The sequence below is a fragment of the Rhipicephalus microplus genome, chromosome X, assembly GCF_043290135.1.
Source record: "Rhipicephalus microplus isolate Deutch F79 chromosome X, USDA_Rmic, whole genome shotgun sequence".
Taxonomy (NCBI): domain Eukaryota; kingdom Metazoa; phylum Arthropoda; class Arachnida; order Ixodida; family Ixodidae; genus Rhipicephalus; species Rhipicephalus microplus.
This window is the reverse complement of record NC_134710.1, coordinates 295,873,529-295,900,444: the sequence shown is the minus strand read 5'-3', so window position 1 is coordinate 295,900,444 and position 26,916 is coordinate 295,873,529. Positions and strand designations below refer to the sequence as shown.

The following is a 26,916-nucleotide window of genomic DNA, read 5'->3' as shown; positions in this document are numbered from 1 at the left end:
ATTTTGATTTTCAGTGTACCTGCGTCTCCAGGCAATACAGCTCAACAAGTACATTTATGCTACATGCCAAGGTCGATTTTTAAAAATAAAGCTTGGAGGTTATGAATGTCATAAGATACTGCTTGTCATAAGATACTGCCACCTGAACCAGTAAAGAAAAATGATATCAACTATGTTTAAAGCATGCTATTTAAGTTTTAAATATATAAAAGGGTTACCAACCTATTTCTTCAAATGTGATTTTCTTAAATGTTCACATTTAAATTTCAACTTTTGCACATGAGACAGTCATCACTAAGCTATTTGGCAGACATAATTAAAATCACTTGGTCCATATGCCTCTCTATTTCACTCAAGACCCCTTCAATAGTGGCAATAGTTTGGGTGAAGAAAAAAGCAGTGCCACACAACGAACCTGCTCTGGTAAGTCACAATGAGGTCCACCCCGAAGTTGTAGCCCGTCCACCGCCAAATGTGCTGTGCAAAGTAAATAGAAACATTTTGTAACAATTGTAAAAGCACAAGTTCATTAAAACATGTATACAACTTCTATAAACTAAGATGGGTGTTCTTGAATCCATTGATATATCAATGATGCTGGTGAGGATTATTATTTTAAAGGGGGATGTGGGCCCTAAAAACTTCTTTTTTTTTTACTTTTGGCTCAATCTCAACTAAACTTCACCATGGAAGGTAGTTTTTTATGCTCATTTCAAATCTGTAATTCGTTTCATAATAGCTTGATTGGTTTAGAAAATATTAAGGTTTGAATTTTAATTATTTGCCTATCTCTTACGGAATTTTTTGGCAATTTCCCCTTAGAAAAATGAACAAGTAAATGCATAACTCTAATGCTGAAGACTTGCTCTAAGGGGTGATGCTACTTTTTTCCATATGAAGGCATTTTATAGGCATGAAAATGAATAAACACTTATGATGAATATTTTACTCTAATTTCCTCTTATAGTTATCTTTAATTATAATTCATAAAGTGGCTCTAGAGAAATGAAAACAGCATCACCCCCTGGATAATTTCATGACAAATAAAATGATACCAGCTTTGTCACTTTCCCTAAAATATAACATGGGAAAAACCCCCGTAAGGCTGAGTGAAATGTGCAAAAACAAAGAACTGAGGAAAATGCATTTGAAATTTCCAGCAACTGTAACTTTTGCTAAAGTGAAGCTACGGCAATATAAATGACACCGTTTTGTAGCTCTATATTATACAGTAATGTCCATGCTAAATTTATGACTGTAGCCTCCCAAAATATTTGTCACAGCTTGTTCCAAAACTATGACATTGTCATTAATGCAGCAGGACAAGAATTTTTTTTCTTTTTGGTCAGTACAGTAGGTTGCAAGTGAAAGGAATGCCCAAAAATTGAACAATACCTACACAATGTTCAGGCTGAAAACACACAATATTTGTTTTACAAGAAATTGTCACCGTTAGCATGAGGACAGTGCTACAGCATACCAGGGCTATAAGCAGGGTCCCCTGCTGGCTTGTGACGCTGTGCAAGCCTCGTCTTGGTTGTGTTACTGCCAAGATAGTCTCTCTGCGATTTTTGCAACCTGTTTTTGTCTTTTTCGAGGCTGCGACGAACCAGGTTGTAGCCCGCGCTGTAGCTTAGCTTCTTGGCAACTTCTACATAGCTCTTCATTACGCCTTGGTTGAAGTGGCTTATGGCTTCTGCAACAGCCCTCTCAATGCTCCGCAAGGATGCATGCCGGGTTTTAGGGGACTGCTGCAAAATCACAGAGTGCAGGCTTTCACTTGAGTTCCGAGTGATCCCATTACTGCACCTTTCCAGGAGCGCTTTGTCGCTCAGCCGCCTGAACATGGGCTGTAGTGCCTTGCTCACAAAATCAGGCAAGGTGTCTTTGTGTGGTGGGGGCTTCTCATTCTTCGCCACAGCTCTCTGGTGCTAAATGAACCTTTTAGAGGCCGTCTAACGGCAGGTTTAGTGCTTGCCTGACTTGCACCATGAGTCTGGGCCTTCAGAGGAGAGGTCATGCTTTGGTGCTTTGTCTGTAGACGACATGTGCTGCAGAGTTGCACGCACAGCTTTCTGCATGCCTGGAACGTGGTTCCTGTGACCTCTCAAGGCATAGCCATAGTAAGAGGTGATCCTCTTGATTTTGTGTTGCATGAGCCTGCCCTTACCGCATACCGAGCCACCTCGAACTTTTTTTTTTCCACAAGTGTACGTAAGGCAGCTCCCATACGCTAGTGCACATGATTGATGCAGTCTTTTTTGGCTACTTTGATATAACCGTACACTTCATTTTCGGTAAGAGCATGAAATGTTTTGCTGTCACTGTCTGACAGCATGGTCGTATACCGAAGCTTGCACTTTTCAAATGACAAACAAGCGTAGCGCTGCCTCCACTACCATTCGGCCAGTGTTGCAGTCAACATCCTTCTGGCACAGTGGGGCGTGCTGGATGAGCCAGGCAGAACATCCTGCCTCTCCTTCCTTAGGTTCTTTGGTGCAAGCGAGGCAAAAGTTCGACAGTACAATATGGTCTATAACGAGAAATAATGCAGCCAATGAATATATGTGACCTATGTCCGTGTGTTTGCCAAGTGCCATCATGTATAACGTCGACGTTGCCAAGCGCGTTGCCGAACTCCGCATAGAGCACTTTGACGCGAGCAGTGCTTGCTACTTCGCACTCGGCAGCTGTCGCACTGCAAGGTTCCTTCATTAACGTCATGTGACTTTGATAGGTCTTGTGGTGGAGCCCTCGATGCAAAATGTTCATCACGGCGAAGAAGTACGATAGAGCCATTGCCCCCTAGCCAATGCCTTTGATGGCCTTCATGGCACGCAAATTCACTTCAAATGGCCTTATTTTGGCGTCGGTCTCGTCGGCTACATGTGGGGACGAAAACCGCTCTTCGCGAAAGTGACAACTGCTGCACGTGACAACGAGCTTCGAACACAGCCCGTACTCTTTCTTGCTCTTCGAAAACGTCATGCTTTTTTCACTGCACTCGGGGCAGACGACAAGCCGAAATAATGAGTCTATCACCGCCAGATCAACTATGCCAAATTCTGTTCCATTTTCTTTTTCGTCATCGGCCAGATCAACATCTAGCAGCTTCAACTTGTGTTCCGTCGCTCACTGCGATGTGAGGGATGCCTTCACGCTTGCTGCATTCCTGGCGCACTGAGCAGAGTCCACGGAATAAAATGCTGTGTCAGTACGGTCTTGGATGTTGCTGGAACTGCCAGATGATCCGACGATGTAACAATCCGAGGAGGTGCTGCAGCTGACCCCTGGAGAGTGCACCGTTACGAAGACAACAGGTGCCCGCGGCTGCGCGCCATTCTCGGAATGCACCGATTCGGACGCATCGGGTGAACTCGGCCCCACATTTTCGGCTTTCTTCTGCGGTGTGTTCCACGGACGCCTTTGTTTCTTGCCGTACGCTTGGCGCGTCTTCTTCTTTAGACGAGCGGCTCCAGTCATGCCGGCAAAAGACGGAAAGTCGGTGCGTCCGTCGGGTAGCACGAGCAGGAAGCAGACGAACAACGCGTGCAAAACGGGAGCCGGCGGCATACAAGCGAAATACTGAAAAAAAGGCACGAGCAACCTTGGCCGCATGAACCAATGGGAAGCGAGAGATGGGGGGGGGGGCTCGCCTGGCGCGCGCGCGCGCTTCGGCCAATAAGCGGTTGGGAAGGGAGCTTCGGAAAAGGGGCGAGGGAAGCCATGCCGTTAAAGAGACGCCATTTTGAAGGGCGGCAAATTGCGCACAAAGAAGTCAGCTTCAAAACAAGCTCAAAACGGCGGCAATCGGCCAACTCCTTTGCCGGCAGCGCACGCGGGAAGTTCGAAAAAATTTTACCTTTCGAGAGGCGTTTCACCACTCCATTGGCGGCTTTATAACAGATTTTAACCCGTTTACTGATCGAATTTCCCCTTCACACTTTGAGAACACGTGCGTATAGATATGAGAATTCCAAAAATAGGATTTAAAAAAATCGACTTTTTGGCCATTTTTCACGATTCTAAGACCCGCGTCCCCCCTTGACACAATTATTGGGAAAGCAGCAGAATTTTCAATTTGGATCGTGTAGGAGTGGTTAATTTGGTAATTTGAGGCACTTTGATGCAAGTTACATGTGTACATTTTCAGAATATTGGAATACCAGTCTCGGCCAAATTCTCAACATAGATAAATATAGGACTAAGGCTCATCAAAGATAATCATCTTAGGAAATAACACTTTCAAAGTGTATAATCTGCAATTGTCAATATGCCCAGCTCCTTCCCCAGAGATATCAGCACTGACCTTAACAAAATTCTGCGCTTAACATTCACTCGGCTAACGGATTAGATTGCCGAATCCCTGATTGGCTTACGGCAAAGGTTATACCTGTGCACAAATCTGGTGATAAGCAATTCATTGAAAACTATTGTCCAATATCGCTGACCTGCGTTTGCTGCAAGCTCCTAGAACACATTGTAGCCAAGTCAATTTACACGTATATTGAAAACGACAACAAACTTTTTCCCAACCAACATGGATTCCGACAGCGCCTTTCCACAGCAACACAGCTTCATGAAACAATTAATGACTTTGCCATGACGTTAAACAAAAATAAACAGATAGATGCCATCTGTCTTGATCTGTCGAAAGCATTTAACAGAGTGCTACATGCAGAACTGCATCTGAAACTGGCAGTTATGGGAATAAACGAACAAATAGTAAAATGGATAACAGCGTACCTTCGGGGCAGAACGCAGTACGCAGAAGTAGAACACATTAAATCAAAACTGTTGAACGTGACGTCAGGAGTTCCCCAGGGGTCTGTGTTAGGCCCAGTGCTATTCCTAGTCTCTATTAATGATATCGCCTCTAAAATTGACGAAAGGATCACTGTCCAGCTTTTCGCTGATGATTGTCTATTATACAAAGCAATTGATAGCCCGGTTGATCAGGAGTTAGTGACGCTCTTAGGACAGTAGAACAATGGTGCGACAAATAGAAAATAAAAATAAATGAGAATAAAACTGTTTTATTGCGCGTAACAAATAAAGTAAATACCATCTTCTACTTTATTTACACAGTGAATTCCTAGGTGCTTTCTACGGTTGATGTGCTGAAATACTTAGGCATAAATATATCCCCGAATTTAAGCTGGTCTTACCATGTTGGCAAAATATGCGAAACTGCGGAAAAGAAGCTCTGGTTCTTGCGACGGAAACTGCAATTAGCCTCACAGTCAGTAAAACTAACAGCTTATTTGACCTACGTTTGGCCCACGCTAGAGTATGCCAGTATAATCTGGGACCCTCATCAGTCAGGGTTAATTCAAAGACGGGAAAGAGTTCAACGACGAGCAGCAAGGTTTATTCTAGCGCGATACTCTCGTACAGATTCCGTCACCGAAATGCTCGGTTTGCTAAACTTGCCCACGCTTGATGAACGCAGGCGCATAGCAAGACTAAAGTTTTTTTACCTTCTCTTTAAAAACAAATTCAACATCAATAGCAGTCAGTACTTGATAGCACGACAAGGTAGAGAATTGCGAAGAATCGAAGATGGTGCTTTCGAAATACCTCAGATGCACATTAACAGTTACACGTTTTCTTTCTTCCCAAGAACCATTAGAGAATGGAATCAATTTACAGTACAAACGCGAGAAAGTAATAGTGTAGAACAGTTTGAAAATAACCTAGTAGGTCATTAAAGACGCACGCCTTTACACATGCTGTCTATTTAGTGGTTGTCCGAGTTCAGTTGTTGCATTGTGTTGTTAGCTTTGTATTGTTTGATCGGTGTATGTACAAATTATTTCGCATGTACTGCTGTGTGTTTTTGTATGGTAATGGTCGGTTATATTTCTAACATCGCTTGTTAACTGTGCATTTATGATGTATAATTTGATCATGTATACAGGAACTATTTCGCTTATGTTAGCTTATGTTTTCTTGTGTGTGGTATCTTATGTACGCTTTCTTATGTAGTATGGTTTCTTTCTTCTTTATGTACGCTTGTGTTTTTTTTTTATGTAATATGGATTCTTATTTTTCCTATTCTCAAGTCACACGATGTTGACCATGCAAATGTCCCGCTTTGACCCACCCCGTAACGGCCCACAGGCCAACAGTATGAGTAAATAAAAAAATAATAAAAAAGGAACACTTGCCCACATGTAAAACTTTTAGTGCTTTCAGGCATCAAATTCTGAACTTTAGAAAGTCGTGTTGTCAGTCTGACTGGCGTTTGCATCAATCAGGACCTAATTTATTCTTCATGCTCTCCCTGGGTATCTGGGCAAGGTGGAAGGGGGGCAACATTGCTTTTGAGGAGACCCCTCATACCCTAGAGCATGTTTTGTGAGTATAGAAAAAAATATGTGCACAGTTGTAACTGACTCACATTTGACAATACCTCAAAGCTAAGCAAGGAAAGGGGAATAATAAAAAAGGAGTGACAGTGAAGAAGACCCCATCAATAAAGCAAAAAAAAAAAAGTGCAGGGGCAAGAATGTGAAATCATTACTTCGAGGCTTACAGCCATGTTAACAGAGTGTACCTTTGAAGAATGTCAGCAGTACTAGAAAAACATACTTGGCAATACTTGAATGCACTCTTGATGAGTTCAGACCATTTAGGCTATTTAGTGGAAGCCTCAAACAGACAAAAGGTGGTGCAGAATGCATCAAACTCACAAAAAAAAGAAAAAAAAAAGAAGGCAGGGATTGTCACACTAGTAAAAATTATGTAGTTCCTCAGTTTCAGTACATGGGAGAAAGCAGAAAAAGGGCGCCCATTGCAGGTGCTAACCAACGCAAAAGAAGAAAGCACCTGCAATGCCAGTGAGGCTTACCCATCAGAGAGTTGTGTACATACACACCAGCGTACACTGGCATGCATGTCCAGTAACACTGGTATACATACCAGTGCATGATAATAAGGGTTTGTAATAAACCAAGTGAGAGGCCATTACGTACAATGAAGAGCACCCCCATTTTCGAAGCAGGTGCAAATTTATCAGTTTTACCTGTTTAGGCCAAACCTGAAATCTGCTCCCGTAATAAGAAAAAAAAAGTACAGTGTACATAAAAACAAACGCTCATGCTAAAATTTTCAATGAAAATGAAATTCAAAAGTTGCAGTGCATCAAATTCAATGCTCAACGTTTAGCTTGCAAAATGTATACAGTCACTAATGGTGCATTTAGATGGCATACTAAAAAAAGTCACAGCTTTTCCAGAAAAACGAAGCAACGCACGCGATAGCAACAAATTGGAACCTCATGCACAGAATGGCAAGCAGATCGAAATGTGCCCCGTCTTTCTCACACACAAACGACGCACGAAATGTACTGACAGGTACAGATGGATGCGAATAAGCGTCTCAGTTGTTACTTCACTGTGTCTGAAAAGCACGCCCTTTTCGCAAATGGAACCTGTGCGACGATTGCAGTGACTTTTGTGCACGTAGTAACTACAAAAGAATTGCTCCAGTGGAAGCCCAAGGCCAGCCAAGACGTACGATTGTCCCCACCGCGAGATAAGCGCATGCGTGAGTGTTCACTCTACCCCCTCTTCGTGGGGCAAAATACACGTGGGAAATGAGAGCGCGCACCGCCGTGCCGTGACAATGTGGCGACATGGGCTCATTGCACCATCTTGCTGGTAATGCTGAAAACATGATAGTTCCCCCCCGAGATGCCCATCACCAGCGGTAAGTGGCAGATATAAATAGCTTGCCATTTGAATTGGAGGAGGTGCTTCTTCGTGGCTCATTGGCTAATGCCTTACACTCACTATTCAGAAGTCCCACGTTCGATTCCGCGCGCTAGAGTCTTTTTCTGGATTATGTTTTTTTCTTGCGTTTTCATATATATAGATAAATATACATATACAATGAGTGAAGGCGACGCTGGTGGTAAAATCCAGCCGAGAGTGTCCATATAATTGCTATTGCAATAATACGAATCAGTCATGGAGACAAATGACAATTCTACGGACTATCTGCCAGGTAGAAGACGGCACCGGAAAGGTGAATTACCCCCAACCACAGCTTCTGCGCTGGCTATGAAAAGACTGGTTTGAGAGTAATCACCAACATGAAGGCAGACAGCAAATGACACTCACTTAGATGAGTTGTGCATAGAAGAGGAGAGTAATTAGTGGTTGCTAGCAGACAGGCTGAGTGGGAAGAAAAACATGCTGTACAGAGGGCTTCTGAAAACTAACCTTGTTGCTGTCACATGCGGGATCCTCTTTACTAAGTGAAAAAACAGTGATGCACCAATCTATATTGGCAATATCTTTGTTTTGTGAATAACAGGCACAAACCTTGCATACTGCCCCGCGACACATTGTGTTTGCACCTCTTGGTTCCCACCTTTCATTGTTGAAACACTGGTTGTATTCTGAGACAACCATTCTCGGTGATAGCACCACTTTGCCTGCCATACGATCCAACAAGAGCAATGATTAAAGCGACCACGTATCCACTATTCTCCTACCACTAATCAGATTGTTAAAAGTAATAAACATCTCAAGGGAATCGTGTTAAAATACCCCCCCTCACCCCCCAAAAAACTGAACCACGCACTAGCAAGCCAAGAGCTGATGCCAACGACGAGGACAACTGTAGAGCTCAATCCAAAGTGTATTAGTTCGCAGACACTTCTGGTTAGTCTGCGAAATCTGCAGCGTTTCACTGCCAGAGTCTGAACGTGAAAAACAAGTTGGCATGATCAGTCTGTGAACAGCAAGAATGAGGCACAGATGATCACAGATGAGATGAGGCACAGATGATCTGACAACACACGATGTGCTGCCTGCCCCTCCAAATCCGGATTCAGCCCATCATCTGAATGCACAAAACTAATGTATAATATGGCATGATTGCCTGTCAAGCAAAACTTATAATATGCACTGAGTTTTTGCCACAATGTATAAAGAAAAACCAAAAACAAAACAGCAGAGGCAAGTATCTAAGTGCCTCCCAAACTGTTTTCTGTGAAGCTCAATATTAGAACATTGCTAAAAAATATAAATAACTGCAGCACGTATAGACATTTTCAGTGATAAGCTTTCTTTTACAAAACAGGTTTTATTAAGAAGTGGCATGCTGCTCTGCATACATCCCGACACTAGGTCAGCAAAGGCAAAGCAGATATACTATTCAGGAGCCACAAAAGGGTTTGCCCTTGTTTTTAAGAACGTAACAACCAAATGCAGACATTTCAAACTATAATGCTAATGCTGCCTTTTAAATGCTTGGTTTTCTTGTTCAGAAACCTTGTTCTGCTTTCAGAATTCAGTTAAGTAAAAAGCTACTACCCTGTTTCACTTGTCTGCACTATTGCAAGTGAGCTCAAGAAGAGAAGCTCCTAAGCTGCACAGAAGTTTGGCTGCCACTGCCTTCCCTGCATACCTGGACATCTGTCGTGAGGATGCGGCCACAACGCAGGCAGCATTTGTTGAACTCTTCCTCTGCTATGTTCTGTGGACTGAAAAAAAAAAAAAAAGAAACAGATAGAGGTGAGACCCAGAAGTAAATAAGGCATGAACTTTGAGCAGTGTGCCCACTTTTACACCATCAGAAAATAAAAAATTACAGTGTACTCCCATTAAACGAAACTTGCTTAAACGGAAAAGCCGCATAAACGAAACTATCTAAGCACATATGGTCGGTCTCCTATATATTTAATGATAAAAAGTTTCAGGTAATTGGAAATTTTTTTTTTCACTTACATCAGTAAAATGAAACAAAAAGGGGCAAAATCCATGAACGGCGGAAGGGGCACGGCATTCTAGCAGCCATGAAACAAATGCCGAAGCAAGCCTAGCCAAACAAATCCAGCGATTGCACATGTCCGCCCACGCCAAGCAGCAAACAACCCATCTAGTTTCCATCTTTTTTTTTTTGTTTCCATCTCATCGTGAACTTGAGATGGAAACAAAAATAAATGACAGCAGAATGCACTTTTGCTCGCAACGAAAGTAAAAATCATTCAAGAACTTGACCGCAAAAACCTACTGAAGACAGAAATTATGAAAAAGTTCAATATTCCCAAGTCCACACTGTTGAGGATACTCAAGAACAAAGGGAAGATTGAAGAAGCTGCAAAGCTTGTGAACTTGGCCACGGACAGAATGCGGATGAGAACGGCGGCGTACAAAGAAATCGAAGATGCTCTTCTCTGATTCAAGCGTGCGCGCAGTGCGAACTTCCTTCCTGATCAGTGGCCCCATTTTCGAAGAGAAGGCCAAAAAGATTGCTACTCGCATTGGGATCAAGCACTTGCGGGTGAGCGATGGCTGTCTGAGCCGTTTTAAAAAGCAGCATGGTCTTGTCTTTAGGATAGCTTCTGGAGAACGTAGGGCTGTAAACAAGAGATATCTGTAAGCAATATCAGTAACGTTTTTCTTTCTAATCAACAATATAAGTATTGTATACTTTAAAATGTTTTTGTTCAGACAGCCACAGCTGGTGTTTTAAAATAAAGTCATATTTCATTAATTTTGTGGGCTTTGCTTAAATGAAACTTCTCATAAATGGAACAAATTTTCTTACCCCTTCGAGTTTTGTTTAAGAGGAGTCCACTGTAATGTAAAACGTGCAATGTTGTTTGGAAAACACAAGCTCTAAAGAAAGCTGAACCGAATTGTTCTAACAGAGCAGTAGACAGGTAAAAGATGTACAGAAAAATTGTAATCACAGCTTGCAAAGACCATTTTTAAAGTGAAACCCCTTTGCATTTCTAGCAAAGTCATAATTTTGCTTTAGTCTTTCAGTTTTCAAGAGAAATGTTAAAAATATGAACGAAGGAAGGCCAACTTATCAAAGAACCTGTTTTTGTTATACACAATTTGAATTATATTAAAGCCAAAAGGCCATGAAGATTTTGTTGGCTCCATTGAATCCTATGTACATAACATCAGCTTAACACTAGTATATTTATTTAAATTGTTCTGCCTTCTAGTTAAACTGCATGAAAAAACAAAACAAAGAACTTGAGGCTGCAGAAGAATGATAAAGTAAGATATTTGCCCGGAGGGACATAGTAAAGCTTACCCCTTGTCAAGACCTTGATCAATTCTCAGCATTTGGTACCACTGATTACGGAAGACAGGATATAGAGTGTCTGCAACAAAATTAACCAGCTGGAGTGGACAAACTAACAGTTTAATGCTTCAAATACAGATTTGAAGCTGTAGAGCAGTGGTTCTCAAATGGGGGCCCGCAGACAGCCAAGCCATTTCTATGATCCGCGAAACGCTCACCTGCTCTTTTTTGCATGTTTATTACTTTTTGTACATATGGAACTGTTTAAGCGCGACTGTGCCACATGTTGATGAAAAAATGATGAAAATGAAGTGATGTGGCACGTTTGTTTGATGTTTTTGCATACCTGCCAAGCTCGAGAATTCTGAATCTGGGAGATTTCCGCGACAGGGATGGGGAGGGGGTGTGCTGAATTATTTGCTCCTATTGTTTTCGGATAAAAAAAACCAAGGACAAACAAACAAACAAGAAAGACATCGCAAAAAGCAAAAAAGAGTGGGGGGGTCTCAATCGCAAGCGCCAACATAAGCGTCGCGGTCTTATAGTGGCTTGGAGTCGCCACACACGCGAGGGTAGGGTTTCCCACTAAGGTGAGAGTTGAGGGCAGGGTTTCCTACCAAGGTTAGAGTACAACAAGCATAATCTATTTTCATCAAAACAACTCGGGTATGTCTTTCTCGGACACACGTTAATGGACAAGTGGCACAGCTGGCTGCCGCAAAAGCGCGGGTCAAAGCCTTGCTCACTACTAGATTTTTTTGACAGGAATGCCAAAATGCGTCTGGCCTTTTTTTCAACAATTTAGTGCCTTACTGCCGCTGCGTTAGCAGCGCGCCCTTGGGACTTGTAGATCGCCATCGCGTCGCCGCGACCGCAGTTTTGTTCGCAGCGGTTGCGGCAAACGGTAGTTCCTTTTGCAATCCCTGTGGGCTTGGTGCACATGCACCGTGCCGTCATTTTATGCCATCTACAATCGCATCTGCCATGGTTTTGTTCGCAGAGTTTGCGAAAAGCAGCGTTGCTTCGACTCGTTGAGGGTTGGATACACGGAGACTTTCAAGATTCTGTCAGTTATGTCGTCACCATACATGATCGTGTCAAGAATGATCGCCGCTTCATGAACAGCGGTTGTGGTACCGACAATCACACTCACTGTAAAAAACTGCGCGTGTTCCCATCGCACTGGTACTTCCGAAGCTTCGAGTACGCTGCTCTCGGTCTTCGTTCGACGGTTTGTGTACTGAAGTTCGTATCACCCGCCGAGATTAGAAATTGTGTTTGGAACATTCGAATTTAGACCCAATGAACATAGTGAAATCTGGCTGGGGAATTTCTCGAATTCGTATCTGCCTCGGTTTCGCATCACTAAGATTCTACTGTACGTTTAGATGAATGCCTCAAATTCATTTATAGTAAAATGGGGTAGGTTTGAGAAGCCTGGAGTGAATTGAGCGGCTTTTTTTTGCCAATGGGGCCACATCACGCACATAAATTTCGATTTCCGGGAGATTTTTATGACAACCGTACAAACGGAAGAAACGGTCGAAATCCGGGAGTCTCTCGGACAATCCAGAAGACTTGGCAGGTATGTTTTTGGCAGCAACAAAAGGCACCTATTTCATGCTCAAGTTGTGTTAATTTACCTACGTACCCCCTTCCTTCCTTCCGCTGCAAGGGGTCCCCCATTCCTTCCACAAGTTCACAAGGAATCCCGGACACGTCCATGGCTGAGAACCACTGCTGTAGAGTGATAAAACCCCTAGAGCCCTCTAAGGAGCAATGGAAGAACTAATGCATAAAAGTACAGTAGTTCTCCCAGTGCTCTCTTGAAGGCACTGAGGGTTTTTGCATATTGACAGTGACACTTAAGAAGTTAAGGAGGTGTTCTATATACAGCTCCAGTTCTTTATCTCTGAATATGTTAACTTTACCAAATTCTCATTCTGTATATACATTAATGAAACTGCAGTTTCTCCAGATATATGTGCTCCTAAGATTTCCTCTGGAATGAAGAATCAATGACCATACTCAATGCCACAGTGCTCTCACTACAAAGTAAAAAGCGGAACAGTTGACAGCTGTACAATTTTTAACAGCACAATTCTTAAAAAGCTGATTCAAGTTACACCTGAAAATGTTTCTCACCAAGAGATACAAGAAACGTTTGCTTACTTAAGATATACATAGTACTTACTTACAGATAGTTCACACTTACATTACTGAAAATAAATTAGAATTCATAGTTATAACCGACAGTGGATATTTAACTTATGTCTTGACAAACATCCAAAGCCATGCATGAAGCTATCATAGAAGCCACGTTTGGGGAGCTCTATATTATTTTCTGCCAACTGGAGCGCTTTAATGTTTACGCATTTTTGTATTCTGACCCAAATGGAACGCTGCTACCACAGCTAGAAACCGATAGATTTGCGGGTTTACTATGAGAGGCCATATTTCAAAGGCAAACTACCTTCTTATCAGACACACACACCTTTAGGGTAGATGTTGTTCTGCTCTATCATCACCACATCCAAAGGGTGGTTGATGAGATGCTCAATGCGCAGCCCCTTGTACACCTCTGCATACTCCTGGCCTTCTTCAGACTGTGTGAAGCAGTCCCCTAGTTCAAATATATCAGCAAAACTATACCAATGAAGGAAACTTTCAAAAAATGTGAATGCAAGCATGACAGGCAAGTAGGTACAAAACTGCAAGCATAGGCTTATGCATCTGTTAAAATACCACATACAAACTAAAGGCAACAACTTTCAAAGGGCGCATTGGCCAATATCAACAATATCACAATTTGTCTCTTGTCAAAATTACATACCAGCGGTACCCTGCAACCTCGCATCCAATGACTCAATTCATTTGTGACATGATATGGCAATGCACTGCATTCAGTAGAGTGCCTGCTCAAAGAAAATAGAAGCTGCGACTCTGTAACAGCTCAGCAGCTCAACATTGAGTAGACAATAAGAGTATTGTGATGCCCGTGAGAGGCCTTCTTAAATGCTTGGCCACTCAGAAAAGCTACCTGAAATTTGTCAGGGCCAGCTACAGCCTTCTAAATAAAATGCTTGCACAGTTCTAAAGTGCTCAACCTCAAGTGAAACACTACATCGTGGAAGATGAAATATTCATGGGTAATAACTATTGCATATAGCGCTGCTTTTCCAAGAATGAGCCTATGTCAACATTGAATTCTCTATGTATGTGGTAAGCGACTATTTCCCCCACCGAAACGGTCGATCGGAAGAAGACGACAGTGTGCGCGAGGGAGACGCTCGTGAATCTCATGAGCTGGCGAACGTATCTGGGCTGAAAGAATGCGGCCAATCAGCCAGAGCGCTGATTAATATGTGGGGTTTAACGTCCCAAAACCAATATATAATTATGAGAGACGCCGTAGTGGAGGGCTTCGAAAATTTAGACCGCCTCGGGTTCTTTAACGTGCACCCAAATCTGAGCATACGGGCCTACAACATTTCCGCCTCCATCGGAAATGCAGTCGCCGCAGCCGGGATTCGAACCCGCGCCCTGCGGGTCAGCAGCCGAGTACCTTAGCCACTAGACCACCGCGACGAAGCAAAAAAAAATAAAAAATCAGCCAGAGCGCTGGACATTCGGTTTGAGAGACCACAGGGACCGAGCTGGTGTGACCAGACCAGCCGGGACGAGCTTGGTGTGTTCCGGGAATGAGTGAGCGTTATGAGCCAGGCCTAGCAGCTCTTCCTGTGGGGCTCGAGCGTGCAGGCCAGGAGCCGAGATCATGGCCTCAGTGCCGTGCCTTAGGGTTTCGGGCACAACCCGAGCCAAGACCGTGGCCATGGTGCCGCATTCGAGTGGGCCGTCGCCAGCGTGGGCCTGTACGTTCAGCGACTAGCAGGTCTTTGTCTACTCATGCACCTGCGCACGACTTCATCATCGCAACTGTCTGCTTCATGCTGGCATTGTCGCTACCTCTCTGCGGTACCATAAGTGAGGCTCGACGGAGCTACACGTCAGGACGTGCCGAGCCTCTCCCGGATGCCATAGGACTTAATGGATATTTGTATTGTTAGGCGACTCACTGTATGTGTAACGTGTCGATAAATGGGTTTCTTGTTCGTGACTTGGTTTGCCTGCATCTGAGGGCCAAGAATACCGCAACGTACATGCGGCACTGAATGAGTATCAGAAACACTGTGGTGGACACATGTGGTGCCGATTCACAAATCTCCCCAAGTAAACAATTATTTTCTGTATTAGGATTCTCTGAATAAAGGTACCATTTCTCTTTAGTTCACCTTGCATTACATTAATGGTTTTATTTTGAAACTTTTGTAAGACTTAAAGGCCAACTCCGGCAATTTTTTACGGTCAATATATCTCAAAGAAATTTAGTGGATGCATTCATTGGATGTTTCTGCTGTTTATGTAAAATTAGAGGTTTGAGAGTTTCGCAGATTGTTTCCAAATTAGTTTCATAGATCACCTCGAAATGCTCACTTGGCTTTCCAGAATTATTGGCAACACTGTATGTGACCTCAAGCTCGGCAAGGTGACAGAAGTGACAGAAACTAGGTGCCACTACAGCATCTGCTTGTCTTCTGTGGATTGTGTGTTTGGCCGGCGCATCCTTGTTTGAGAGTGTGATTTTCTTTTTCATCTGAGCAGGTGTGCGATGGGTTGCAAGTGGTATTTTGTTGGAGGCTGCACACGATAACAGCCACTGAACACTCGCAGCTGATGGCTACACTACGCCTCAAATGAAGAGTGTTTCAGCTAGTGCTGCCGGCTTACCGCACTGAAAGTACGGCTAATATCGTGCAGCGTGCACATGCGCAAGGTTCAACGTACTGAAACACTTTCTATAACGAATGCCAGATCCACTGTGACTGCATCTATCGGTTATGTTAAGCTGTGCATCTTGAAAACGTATTTACTTGGTTGATATTATTAATCTTTCTAGTCAAAGTCATACCGCACTCCACAAACTTATGACCCCTTTCCTTGACAATATCGAAGAATCATAATTCGATGACAAAGTTTCTGGTGTGAGCATTTTAGACCATCATCGCAGCCACAAACTTGGATGGTCTAGTCAAGTGGCACCACCTATTGGCATTACGCACAACCAGGCAGGCAGATACGAAAATTTGTTCTGTTTCATCGAAGAGGAACGACGATGCTCGTTGACCTCCAAATGCATCCAAATCGTAGCTGTCAATGTCTGACTGCTCTGAGGACCTTGTGCAGGTAGAATGATCAGTCACAGATATGGTGCAATGCGATCACCTATTTGTGAAGCGTCTGCTCTTCCTGGCTTTCGTAGTTTTTGTGCACCACTGCACTGGCAGGACCAGCATGCCTTGTAGGATTTCCTGTTCTTATCAAGTAGTATGTAATACGTAGACAGTACACTCGGTTGGGCTTTGGGTTCGGTATTACGTCTTCTTGCTTATTAAAATTATTTTCGAAGTGGCTGAGCATTTCAGTTATTGAGCACGTGACAAGAGTTTCTCAGGAGCATGAAAGCACGATTACCCTGACATGGTCGAAAAATCGCCAGAGTTAGCCTTTAAACGATGCTCCTTACGTCGCATTCAAATGAAGACAGTCATAGCAGGTATAGTAACTGTGAAATGGCCTTTTTGTGGCAATTTCACTGATGCTTATCAATGTTCATGGAAAAAAAGAGAGACCACTGCTATTATTACAAACTGGACAGACAGTATGGTAAGTGGTAAGGTGTTTTTCTTTTCATCCTGAGGGTCATTAGCTAGACGGACAATGAACATCCTTTATCTAATTGCTTATTGTCTGCCTAGATAACTTTCCCAGTATTGTCAGTATCATCAGTTTTTCAAGTGTATCTTGCATTACCCCAAGGTGAATGTTCTGTGCAGCGACACCAGTGTGATTATACCTGAGTCAGATCTACCAACACAAGATATGCACAAAAGAAGTGGAAATTATTTGAGGGGCTCGTTTCTTTGTAAGACACAACCAACGAAACAGACAGACAACTAATAAGACCGGGAAACCATAAGGGACATTATTTGCTGTTTTGAAGCGTAGAGTAATGATTACGACTTAAATTGACAAGGCACCCTTCACGTCACTGAGATCCTAACCCACAATCTTCAAAGAAGACTTCGTCACCTATTACTTTCTCTGGAAGTGATTACTAGTTCAGCAATCAGCTCAGCAACTACCATTCAGTTACTAAGTCCAGCCACCTAAGGAATCCTGAAACTATACTTGACATCACAGACCGGGGGAACTAAAGTTCTGGCATTTCTTCATAGACCATTATGACTACCAATGACCAGATGACATTCCGCTAGGTTGATGATTATGAAAGCAGAGATTGAGACAGGATACCTTCTTAGTATTGCAAATTCATTCTCCTGGCAGTTCATGCACTTCTACATATGCCTCAAACGCGTGCATAGGCCGGGTCGTTAACTAGAGAAGCTCCTTCAAGAGTAACTTCAACTAGCCTAAAAGCTCATTTTTGAGATTCTGATATTGTAATATTTTCAATCTGCAGAAACTTTTCCTGGTCAACATAAAGCTGATTTATGGCAAGGTTCTGTTTAGTGTTGTATAAGTCGGTTGCCACACTAGGGGTATTCGCCCTGCAGTTCCAGCTTTCCTGTATGGTTCCTGTGCAATCCGTTGTGCTTGTGCAGTCTGATGCCCAAGTGTGTTGCAGAAGTCTGAGACCCCTTTTTGCACTGTGCGTTCCGTTTTCCAATTCACAGATTAGACATGATCGTACCTCGGAAGTAAAAAATTTACACGCTTGGACTTGATGATGTCTCAAAAGTAGGAAACCCACACATAACGACGGATTTACCGGGCGAACTGAATGGTGTGGCAAAAGCCCGCACACAGCATGGGCAGCGTTGCGCTACATCGTTGTCACAAAAGTATAGAATACCTCATGCGTGCTGCTTTGGCTCCCCGGTGACCCAGGAAACTCAAGGTCATCACCGACGCTGGCAAAATACGATGATGATATCTGGGGTTTAACGTCCCAAAATCACTATATGATTATGAGAGACGCCGTAGTGGAGGGCTCCGGAAATTTCGACCACCTGGGGTTCTTTAACGTGCACCCAAATCTGGCTGGCAAAATACCGAGAACCCCGAAGCGGCATGTAGGTTACTGGCACCCTAGTGACATGGGCACACCACGTACACTTGAAGAACAGCGAGAGCTGATGGGAAAACATTACAGGAAAGCTGGGACTGTATAAGCAAATATAGCGGCTAGATTGGATGGCAGCCTGGCAACAATGGCCCCCAAATCTGGCAACTGACTTATGCAACACCAAACAGAACCTTCTCCAGCTCATCTCCTGCCTATGTTTGTGGCACTCACAGTCAGAAGCTTGAGCACCCAAAAGGGCGCAGCGCAGCTATTTTCACCATGCAAAATAACTTTCACTTGACGTCAACATTCCTTATAATAGCGGGACATCACTAGTTGCACTTCACAAGGCAACAAATTACAATGTGCACAGCTCACACGTGTGCGAAGGGATTCTACGTAACCTCGTGGTCCGTCGCCATAATGTGATGACGATGACGCTGTTCTAACTCTTCTGACAGAAGGCTATTGGCGACGCGGATTTGGTTTCGTTTTCAAGTGCAGGCAATTTTCTGACTCAATTTATCGGGGGAAAGATGCTTGTTGAATTCAATTTTTTAAAGTTGAGAATAAAGATTTGCTCGCACCTGCTTCAACTAAGTAATGCTGCCATTGGCAAGAATAATTTAGTACACCTTCTTTGGAGAAGCACAAGGTGGTGTCATGGGCTTACTCAGCCAGTCTGTACCTGTTTTTTGTGCAAGGCTAAGTGTCATTGCTGGTATTAGTTTTTACGATTGTACGTCGGTTTTGTGAGGCCCCTTCAAAGTCGTATAATCGTAGTTCCACTGTACAACTGCCCACATCCTGTGTAGATCATATAAACAAGATTTTGGTGACGTGGTTAGCAGATGTAATGGAAATCCCACACCATGGCCTTTGAGATTCCTTGTGCACCATGGGCATCAAGGGCATAAGCATTTGTATTTACCATTGTGAGTTTCAGTGTTTCTTTGTATCTAAACTGCTTGTTTTTGCGCACTATATTTACAATGCACGTGCTCATGTTTTGAATGTATAATATTGCTCAGAGACTGTTCTAGAGTATGCACACTATCGGAAAGTGGTCTTTTACATGGTTTAAAGACATACACACACAAATATACACACAGAGAAAAGCAAAGAAAGGCACTCACCTGATCTCTCTTTAAAGTATTTGTGTGCTTCTAGTGCACATTCCTTCAGGTCACCTTCCCAAGAAGGGTGCTCCCTCAAAAATGTCCACTGCAATAAAATGCATAGACGGAGCTCAAATGACATAAACCTAATGAGTTCTGCTGATCTTGATGTTGCCAAGTAACAGTGTATTCAACATTCAGTGCAACATTAAAATTTAAGCAAAGTCATCAAAAACGGTATTTTTAAGCACTTTCTCCACACAAAAACACGTGCACGTGCACACATATAGAAAGAAAGCGAGAGCAGCGTGAGCCGCTGAATGTAGAGCTGCACTGTCCTATTCTCTTTCACTGAATAAGACAATTTTTTATCAAATAAAATGCTCATCAAAACTATAGAAGTACGTAACCTCAGCTCAAACTGGCATGCTAAACTGCAGACTTGCACTTCAGGGCATAGTTATGCACTTTCACTTCATGTGATTCAACATATGGAAAACAGAGTAATGCGATATTTTCAGAGCCCGAAAAAATGAGTATTTTGCTGCACTGCTTTCAAAAACCACTTCAGTCTGGAATGAAATGTCCCGCGCTGCCCTGAAAAAACAGCATAAAATGACACCTAAAAGCTAGGGTAGTACTTTAAAAGGAAACTAGAAAGGACTTCGTGGAAAGCTTTGAGGTTTGCCAACAAAACTCATGATATTGATTTTAAATACTTCTGCTAAGTACCACAATACAGCAAGTAAAAAAAAATAGAGGAGAAAGAACTACACACTTGCATGATCAAGAAAGTGAAGTGAGACTTACAACTGTAACCATAAGGTAGAGTGAAAACTCTGTCTGCACAGCAACCAGCATAGGTGATTTGACCAGCTGCTCCATAAGACCAGGTCTGCAATAGAACACTGTTTACTGCTCGAATGCCAGAAAAAGTCACTCTTGCTATAAGCATCAGCAGTAACATACTAAGGCATCAAAGTTGATGACAGATAGTGAGGCATATAAGAAATGAATTTCACTCAACTGGCATAGTATTGATGCTAGCACCATAAATTATGCATAATGATAGTGAATAAATACAATGCAGCCAATAAGACCTCCACAGCTCTTCTGGAGTTTACAATTCAATGTGTGCAATGCTTAAAAATGAAAACTCGAGCAAGTTAGCATGCATTCATCTTTGGTTTGTGCATTGCACACGGGATGAAGACGAAGAATTGAGAAGCACAGGACAAACGCTGACTCACAACTCAATTTTATTTTTAAAAAAACATTATGTAGATGAGGTATGATGTCATAAAAAAGCTACTGAATAGGAAAAACACATCATCTTTTATCATATTTTGCTCTGCATAAAATACATGAATTCTTGTTAGTAAGAGGAATTGATGTAAGGCTGACACACTAACAGTCTTTCTTTTGAATGAGGAAAGTTTGGTTGATTTTGCTTGCTATATGTAGTTTACGGCGGAACAGTATCATCAAATCGTTAAAGGAAAGATATGCAGTCATTCCTGACAATGTCTTGTAACGGAAAACAGCTTTGTGCCTGACAATAAATATATGTGTTCTCCAAGACAAACGTTCCTGCATCTTCCGCTATGACTTGTATAAGCTACGTAGTTGCATGTCAGCAGATGATGCATAAACGTTTTTTTTTTAGGGCATACGAATGCTCACTGTCAGAGACCAAAGCTGTTTTCCCTCGTCACACATTATCAGAAATGCGTGTCCTTCACTAGTGACACACTGATACTGTCCCACCATAACAACAGATAGCAAGAGAAATCGTTGAGGTCTTCCATAATTGAAAAAATGGTGATAACTGTACCAACCTGCCATCAATTTTTTTTTAGTATCACAGAAATTATATATTTAAGTATCCCTGCAAGATATATCAGAGTTTTTCTGTCTTTTTTTCTATCTTTGGGCTTTCTTTGATGATGTACATCACATACATACATTTATGTTTGTTTTTCTAACAAATTTTAGTTGTGAGTCGGTGCCTGTCTTGTGCTTCTAAAACATTTGGCCTTGTCCCATGTGCACTGCATATAATGCTATGAAGTGAGCTGTGGCCACAAGTAAAAGTTAGGTAGCATAAATATTTCAGAATTCTAATACAGTGAAATCTTGGAATAATGAACTTCAGGGGGCCACGGCGATTTGTTCATTATTTTGAAAGGTTGTTATAGTGAAAGCCCAAAAATTAAACATAAATACTTACTTTCCACCAACCAAAACCACTTAGCTTTAAAACAGTGGGTCCTATAACTCGTTTTTCATGAGAAAAAAGAAATGCACAAGTGAACACTAAAAAATGCACGTTTACTTAAAAAAGCCTGCGATGTTTCTCTTTTTTTTATTCCAGCTCGTCCACATTCCTGTGGTGCGATTCGGTGCTGCAATCCACTTTCTCGCTTCGCGAAAACTGCTGCCGCTTTTTCGTCGCAAGCAGGGATGAACTCATTATAGCACTGCAGTGCGAACGCCGACTTGCTTTGCGGACACGATAAGTAACCACCGAAAAGAGATGAAAAAAAAAAAAAAAAAACTGAAGCGTATAGCTCCCATAACTTCTTCCGAATAAAAGAAAAAGCTAAAATAGAAAATTCCTCGTGTTTTGTTTCCTGCTCTCTCGCTTGTCTCAAGTTTTCCGCGTCCCCTCTGCCTCGCAGACTTTGCCCTCTCGTGTTGCCCTCGCCCCTCGCCTCGGCGCTTGTAGACCTGCAGCGTCGGCGTTTCAGCAAAAAGAAAAGAAAATCGTCCTTTCGTTTTTTCCCCCCTCCGGATCGTCGAAAGTGTATTGAGAAGCAAGGCGTCCATTTGCTGTGTTGTCTGCTTGCGTACTGCTCCGGTGGTCGCTACGGATTTCAGAACACGAGTTTGCTGTACTGAGACGTTGTTACTATAACAGGGAACTAAATTAGTGCTCGTTATTCTAAAAAGTTCGGTATTCTGAAGTACGAAGTAGTGAGATAATTTTAAATTGAAAGTATTAGCGGTTGGTGCCGGATTTTTCAAAAGTTCGTTAATCCGAAAAGTTTGTTAATTTGGGGTTCATTCTACCAAGATTTCACTGTAGTATTGATAGGTATTTGATTTGTAGTACTGAACCTAAAGGTCCATTACATGACTTCAAGTGTGTGTTTCTGCTTCCATTGCAGTGACGAAAACATACACTCACGCCTACAGAAATAAAACCGCCAGGCCTGCCCTGAACGGACAGCACTGTCACAGTTAAAGCTAGAAGAGCGGCCTTTAGGAGCCTTTTTTTAAAACTCTTTGGGTAGCTGCTGCAAGCACACTTGCTGGGTACCCACTATGCCTTAAATCATTGTGCAGGGTGCACGTGCAGCAGCCGAAATACAATTCGGAGCAATTTTTGGAGCTGGAAAATGTTACCTTTGGAGCACTATAATCCAAATTTGGAGCTGGTTATGGAGAAAAAAATCCGACATCTTTTTATCAGCAATATGAATTTTGGAGCAGTCTCAATAAGAAGGCTTACATTCTGACACATATAAACCATTCAACATCCCCTAAATCGTGCCGTGTGAACATGAGCACTGTTACTTCAATGAAAGTAGTATTTTAAACCACCTCACTGCGCAAACAGCGATTTATTTATTTATAATAAACGATAGTCTTTCTTGGGGTACTTCGATGCGAAAATTTTGGTCTGTCTGTCTGTTCGTCCATTTGTCTGTCCGCCGAAATGATACCCGTAATGCCCAAAATCCAACCCCATTCGCAGCGCCCACCAATATGCTCAAGTTTCAGAGTTCATACTTATACGATTGTCAATTATAAAGCAATTATTGCACATATATGAGGCACAATAACAACACGTCAATATTCTGTGGCGTGTATTTTATACTAGAGATCACATACATAAGTAATTCCAAGGACCGTAGCGTTTATTACACTGCGCTGACAATGATAAGGCAAGTGTTTCCAACGCTTTGCTAAGACGACACGGTGATGGCACCTACCTGTCGCTTTGCGTTCTACACCTTATCACCGCTGAAACGGCCACGCAATCCACACGCTTGCTACATCAGAGGCCATCCTTTATTTTCCAAGATAACTGCCAGATAGGGCTAATGTCTCACGTGTCTCGATGTGCTCTATCGCCTCTATTGCACGCATCGAGGCACTCTAACCCAGCGCCTCCAGAATACCATTCACCGATTTTCTCGCGCCGAACCAGCAAATAAACGTTTTGTTCACTCTCCAGACGCAAGACTATCGTCTTTCTATGACATTTGGAGTGAAACATGCAGATATGGGGCCAATTTTTTATTTAGAAATACTGCCAACCTTCGTTTGAGGGTCATCACAGGAAAGGTACGACACACTGTACAAACGAAGTAGGCATATAACTATAAAGTCCATATTAGCATTTGCTGTGCCTGTCAAATCCTTTGACAGACTTTGTGAATTGAAATATGGATCTGCCAAGCTCGCGACCTTAAAATTTGTAGATTCGCAAAAACCGAGAAGTAGGGTTAGTGAAAAAAAAAAAAAAACTGGCACACAGTTTAGTTTGTTTTTAAGGAAGCAGAGATGTTATACACTGCTTCACATGATTGCCAATAGCTGATTTAAACATCAGTTATCATACTGGCACTCAGAATTATGTGACATACAAACACATGAGTAACCTAGCAAAATATGCAGTGCCCCGTGAATAGTGCCAACAGCCCCTTCCAAATCTCATTAGGCTTTCACACTGAACACCGATGTACTTGCAGCGAAGGTAGATTAAGCAGCATTTACTTCACGGGTTAACACCTAAGCAAACAAAATTTTCTCCCCCCCTCTCCCACCTTTTTTCTTCTTTCACCGGGTGGTTAGGTGCCGCTTCAGCTCTCTGGCAAAGCACGTTCGACCAGCTAAAGTAACAACAGCGCGTACTCGTTGGCTCAGCGACAGTACTGCATATAGATTGCCAAGACTATGACCGAGATGATGCAACTTGAATAAAAAAAAAAATGTGCCACGGCAAAGGCAATCAACGTGGTTGCTGGCAACACCGGTGTTCGCATCACATCGAGCTTGTATGCGCTAGGAAAATGCGCCATACACTTCTAGCTTTAGTTCTTAACAAGCCATAGCCACGTTTTGAGGCTAGGAAATTTACAGTTCCCGGGAAGCATTGGTGACTACAGCAATGCATTTTTGTTTTGATGTTCCGTCGTCCCATTGACAGGTATCCGCTGCGATCAACGGACCGATGGGCACGCAATATTGTTACTTTACACGGCCATATTTGAAATACATACTAGGCACTTGGGGTCTGCGCGCTTTTACACAAGACGCAAACTGCAGGTGGCCGATGTGGCCTGCATTTCTCGCTGAAATTAGCATACCAGAGAAAATGTTGAGGCTGGCTGGGAATTTCGGCACAGCGTGGCACTATTTCAGCAAATTTCACGGTTTTGCCGCAGCTCGGCACGATAATTGGAAATTGTATCAAATTGGCGCAATTGGCACAGCTGTTGCACCCCTGATTGTGTAATAGGCAGGCATTCGCTATGCCATCCTTCGTCATTCTTCGGAGAAGCATGGTATCCGCTAAACACTTGCAACGAATTTCGTGGGAATTTTATTTTTCAAGCAGTGGCAGACATTCATGAATTAAGCCTGAAGTGGGTATGTGCCAGAGTTAACAGACGATAAAGAACAAGCTTTTGTAATGAGCTGGAGCATCAGACGACCCACTTGATACCCAATTCCATTGTGTGATGCCTGAAAATGCTTTATTCTCATATTCTAAAACACTTTAGTATGTACTCACATTAACACGATTCCTTTCCCGACATTAAGGCTGCCTAAGGCAAGTTTGAAAAAGAGTCCCAAGCACCATAGTGGCTCAGCAGTACAATACAGGGCTGGCACTCAGTGGACCCGGGTTTAAATCCTACTATGTCCTTGATGTTTTTATTCAAGTTTTTTTAAAATGAGCAGCGAAATACTATGGCGCCGCTCATGGTCTGTGTTGGGATCTCATAACAGATTTTGCTATAAAAAAATGGAAGTGACTACTACCCCGAGATCGATTCTGCTGTGAAAAAGCCATTATTACCCCACAGAAGCACCAGTATTCAAGCAAGCTCATGAAGTAGCTTTCTGTTTAATACTTTCCCACAGTTCAATAAGCACATCTTTAGGTCTAGGCAGTTTAAAAATTTTTAATTTAGTCCTCACAAATAATTGTATTGCAACACATATCTTCTTTTTCATCCTATAAAAATGTTGGGTGCTGTAGTACATTACACTACGCACCTGCAATGTGATGGCACTGCACAGCAGCTCGCCTCCATCTCCTTCATAAGTTACACCATGCAGTTTAATCATAACTTATATCGAGTCATCTTTTTCATATGTTTACTTGACATACACCAGCCCACAATTCTTCTGATTATCTCAACAACATTACACCTGATTATAGTAACTTCTCTACACCGATGATCATTTTCTTCACAAGGAACTCAATAGATTTGAATGATCCCTCCAGTGAAGCTGTACACAATTCTATGTCCGATCGATTTCAAACAAGCCATGGAACATATTTTCTTCAAATAACTCTGCCCATTCTGCATGTAAAACCACTTCATTGCAGGTCTTTCAACAAATGAAAACAAATAAACAGTGCAACCTATTAGCAATTGGTGACACGTTGTTCTTGTGTTTGCACAAGAACAGCATTCGCACTAAATAAAGCATTTGCACTAAATAAAACTGCAATAATGTGCCCCCTATAAAACTGCCTTTCAGTTTTCTTCTTTAACAGAAATTCATCACTTGACCATACACCTTAAAAGTTATTTTCTGTACATGTTGAAAATAAGCTTCCATTTATTATTTTTTTTTTTGCAATGCAGACAACACACGTGTATATTCCATGCTCTTAAGAAATGAGAGAATATATCGTATTCAATTGTGAGCAAAGTATGTTTTTAACCCCCAGGGATGGAAGCGGGCTTCTACCTTTTGGAGCAGCTTTGCGAGCAAGAATAATGCAGTTTCAGAGCAGCTTTGGTGCAGTAAAAAAGGCAGTTCGGGGCAGCTCTGGAGCACGAAATGTGCACTTTGTAGCATGAAAATTTAGTTTTGGGGCAGATTTCTTGGATTAAACATCCCTGTTAATTATAGTTTTTGCTTTCTAGTAAACACAAAAAGTTTTGTGGTTTCAATGAAAGCGCAGCAACTCAAAGAAAAAACATAAGCGGCATTCTGGACTGCTACTAAACCTCAGACGAATGATAAAATTTATATGTTGAGATGTTACAATGTTCAAAATGTGATTGAAACACCACATCCAACATGAAAAGCAACTCTTCTTACTAAACCAATAGGGATCTATAAAAATAAATGTAAAAAAAGAATCATGTCATTGAAGCACCACAGCCAGCATGAGAACCGCGAGAACATTAAGATGCGCTCACCGTGCCATTGCTGGGCTATGAAGTGAAAATTTTATTATTACGATAGAAATTACATAGACACTCAATGGGTTTCCGCCGTCGCCACCATGTTTTGCGTAAACTACAAGTTGGTAACGTTGCCCACGCATAGTACGTTTTA

The 26,916-nt window shown here is 42.4% G+C and overlaps 1 protein-coding gene across 1 annotated transcript in view; it reads right to left on the bottom strand.

Annotated features, from left to right (window-relative positions):
• gcl (germ cell-less) overlaps window positions 1-26,916 on the bottom strand; it is an 85,670-nt gene that overhangs the window by 20,502 nt on the left and 38,252 nt on the right. Inside the window, exons 7-12 of the mRNA XM_075879405.1 lie at window positions 20,131-20,215; window positions 19,339-19,426; window positions 13,550-13,678; window positions 11,065-11,134; window positions 9,421-9,496; window positions 416-477 (exon numbers count right to left, since the gene is read on the bottom strand). Coding sequence (XP_075735520.1) covers window positions 416-477; window positions 9,421-9,496; window positions 11,065-11,134; window positions 13,550-13,678; window positions 19,339-19,426; window positions 20,131-20,215 — 510 coding nt within the window. The remainder of the gene's footprint in view (window positions 1-415; window positions 478-9,420; window positions 9,497-11,064; window positions 11,135-13,549; window positions 13,679-19,338; window positions 19,427-20,130; window positions 20,216-26,916) is intronic.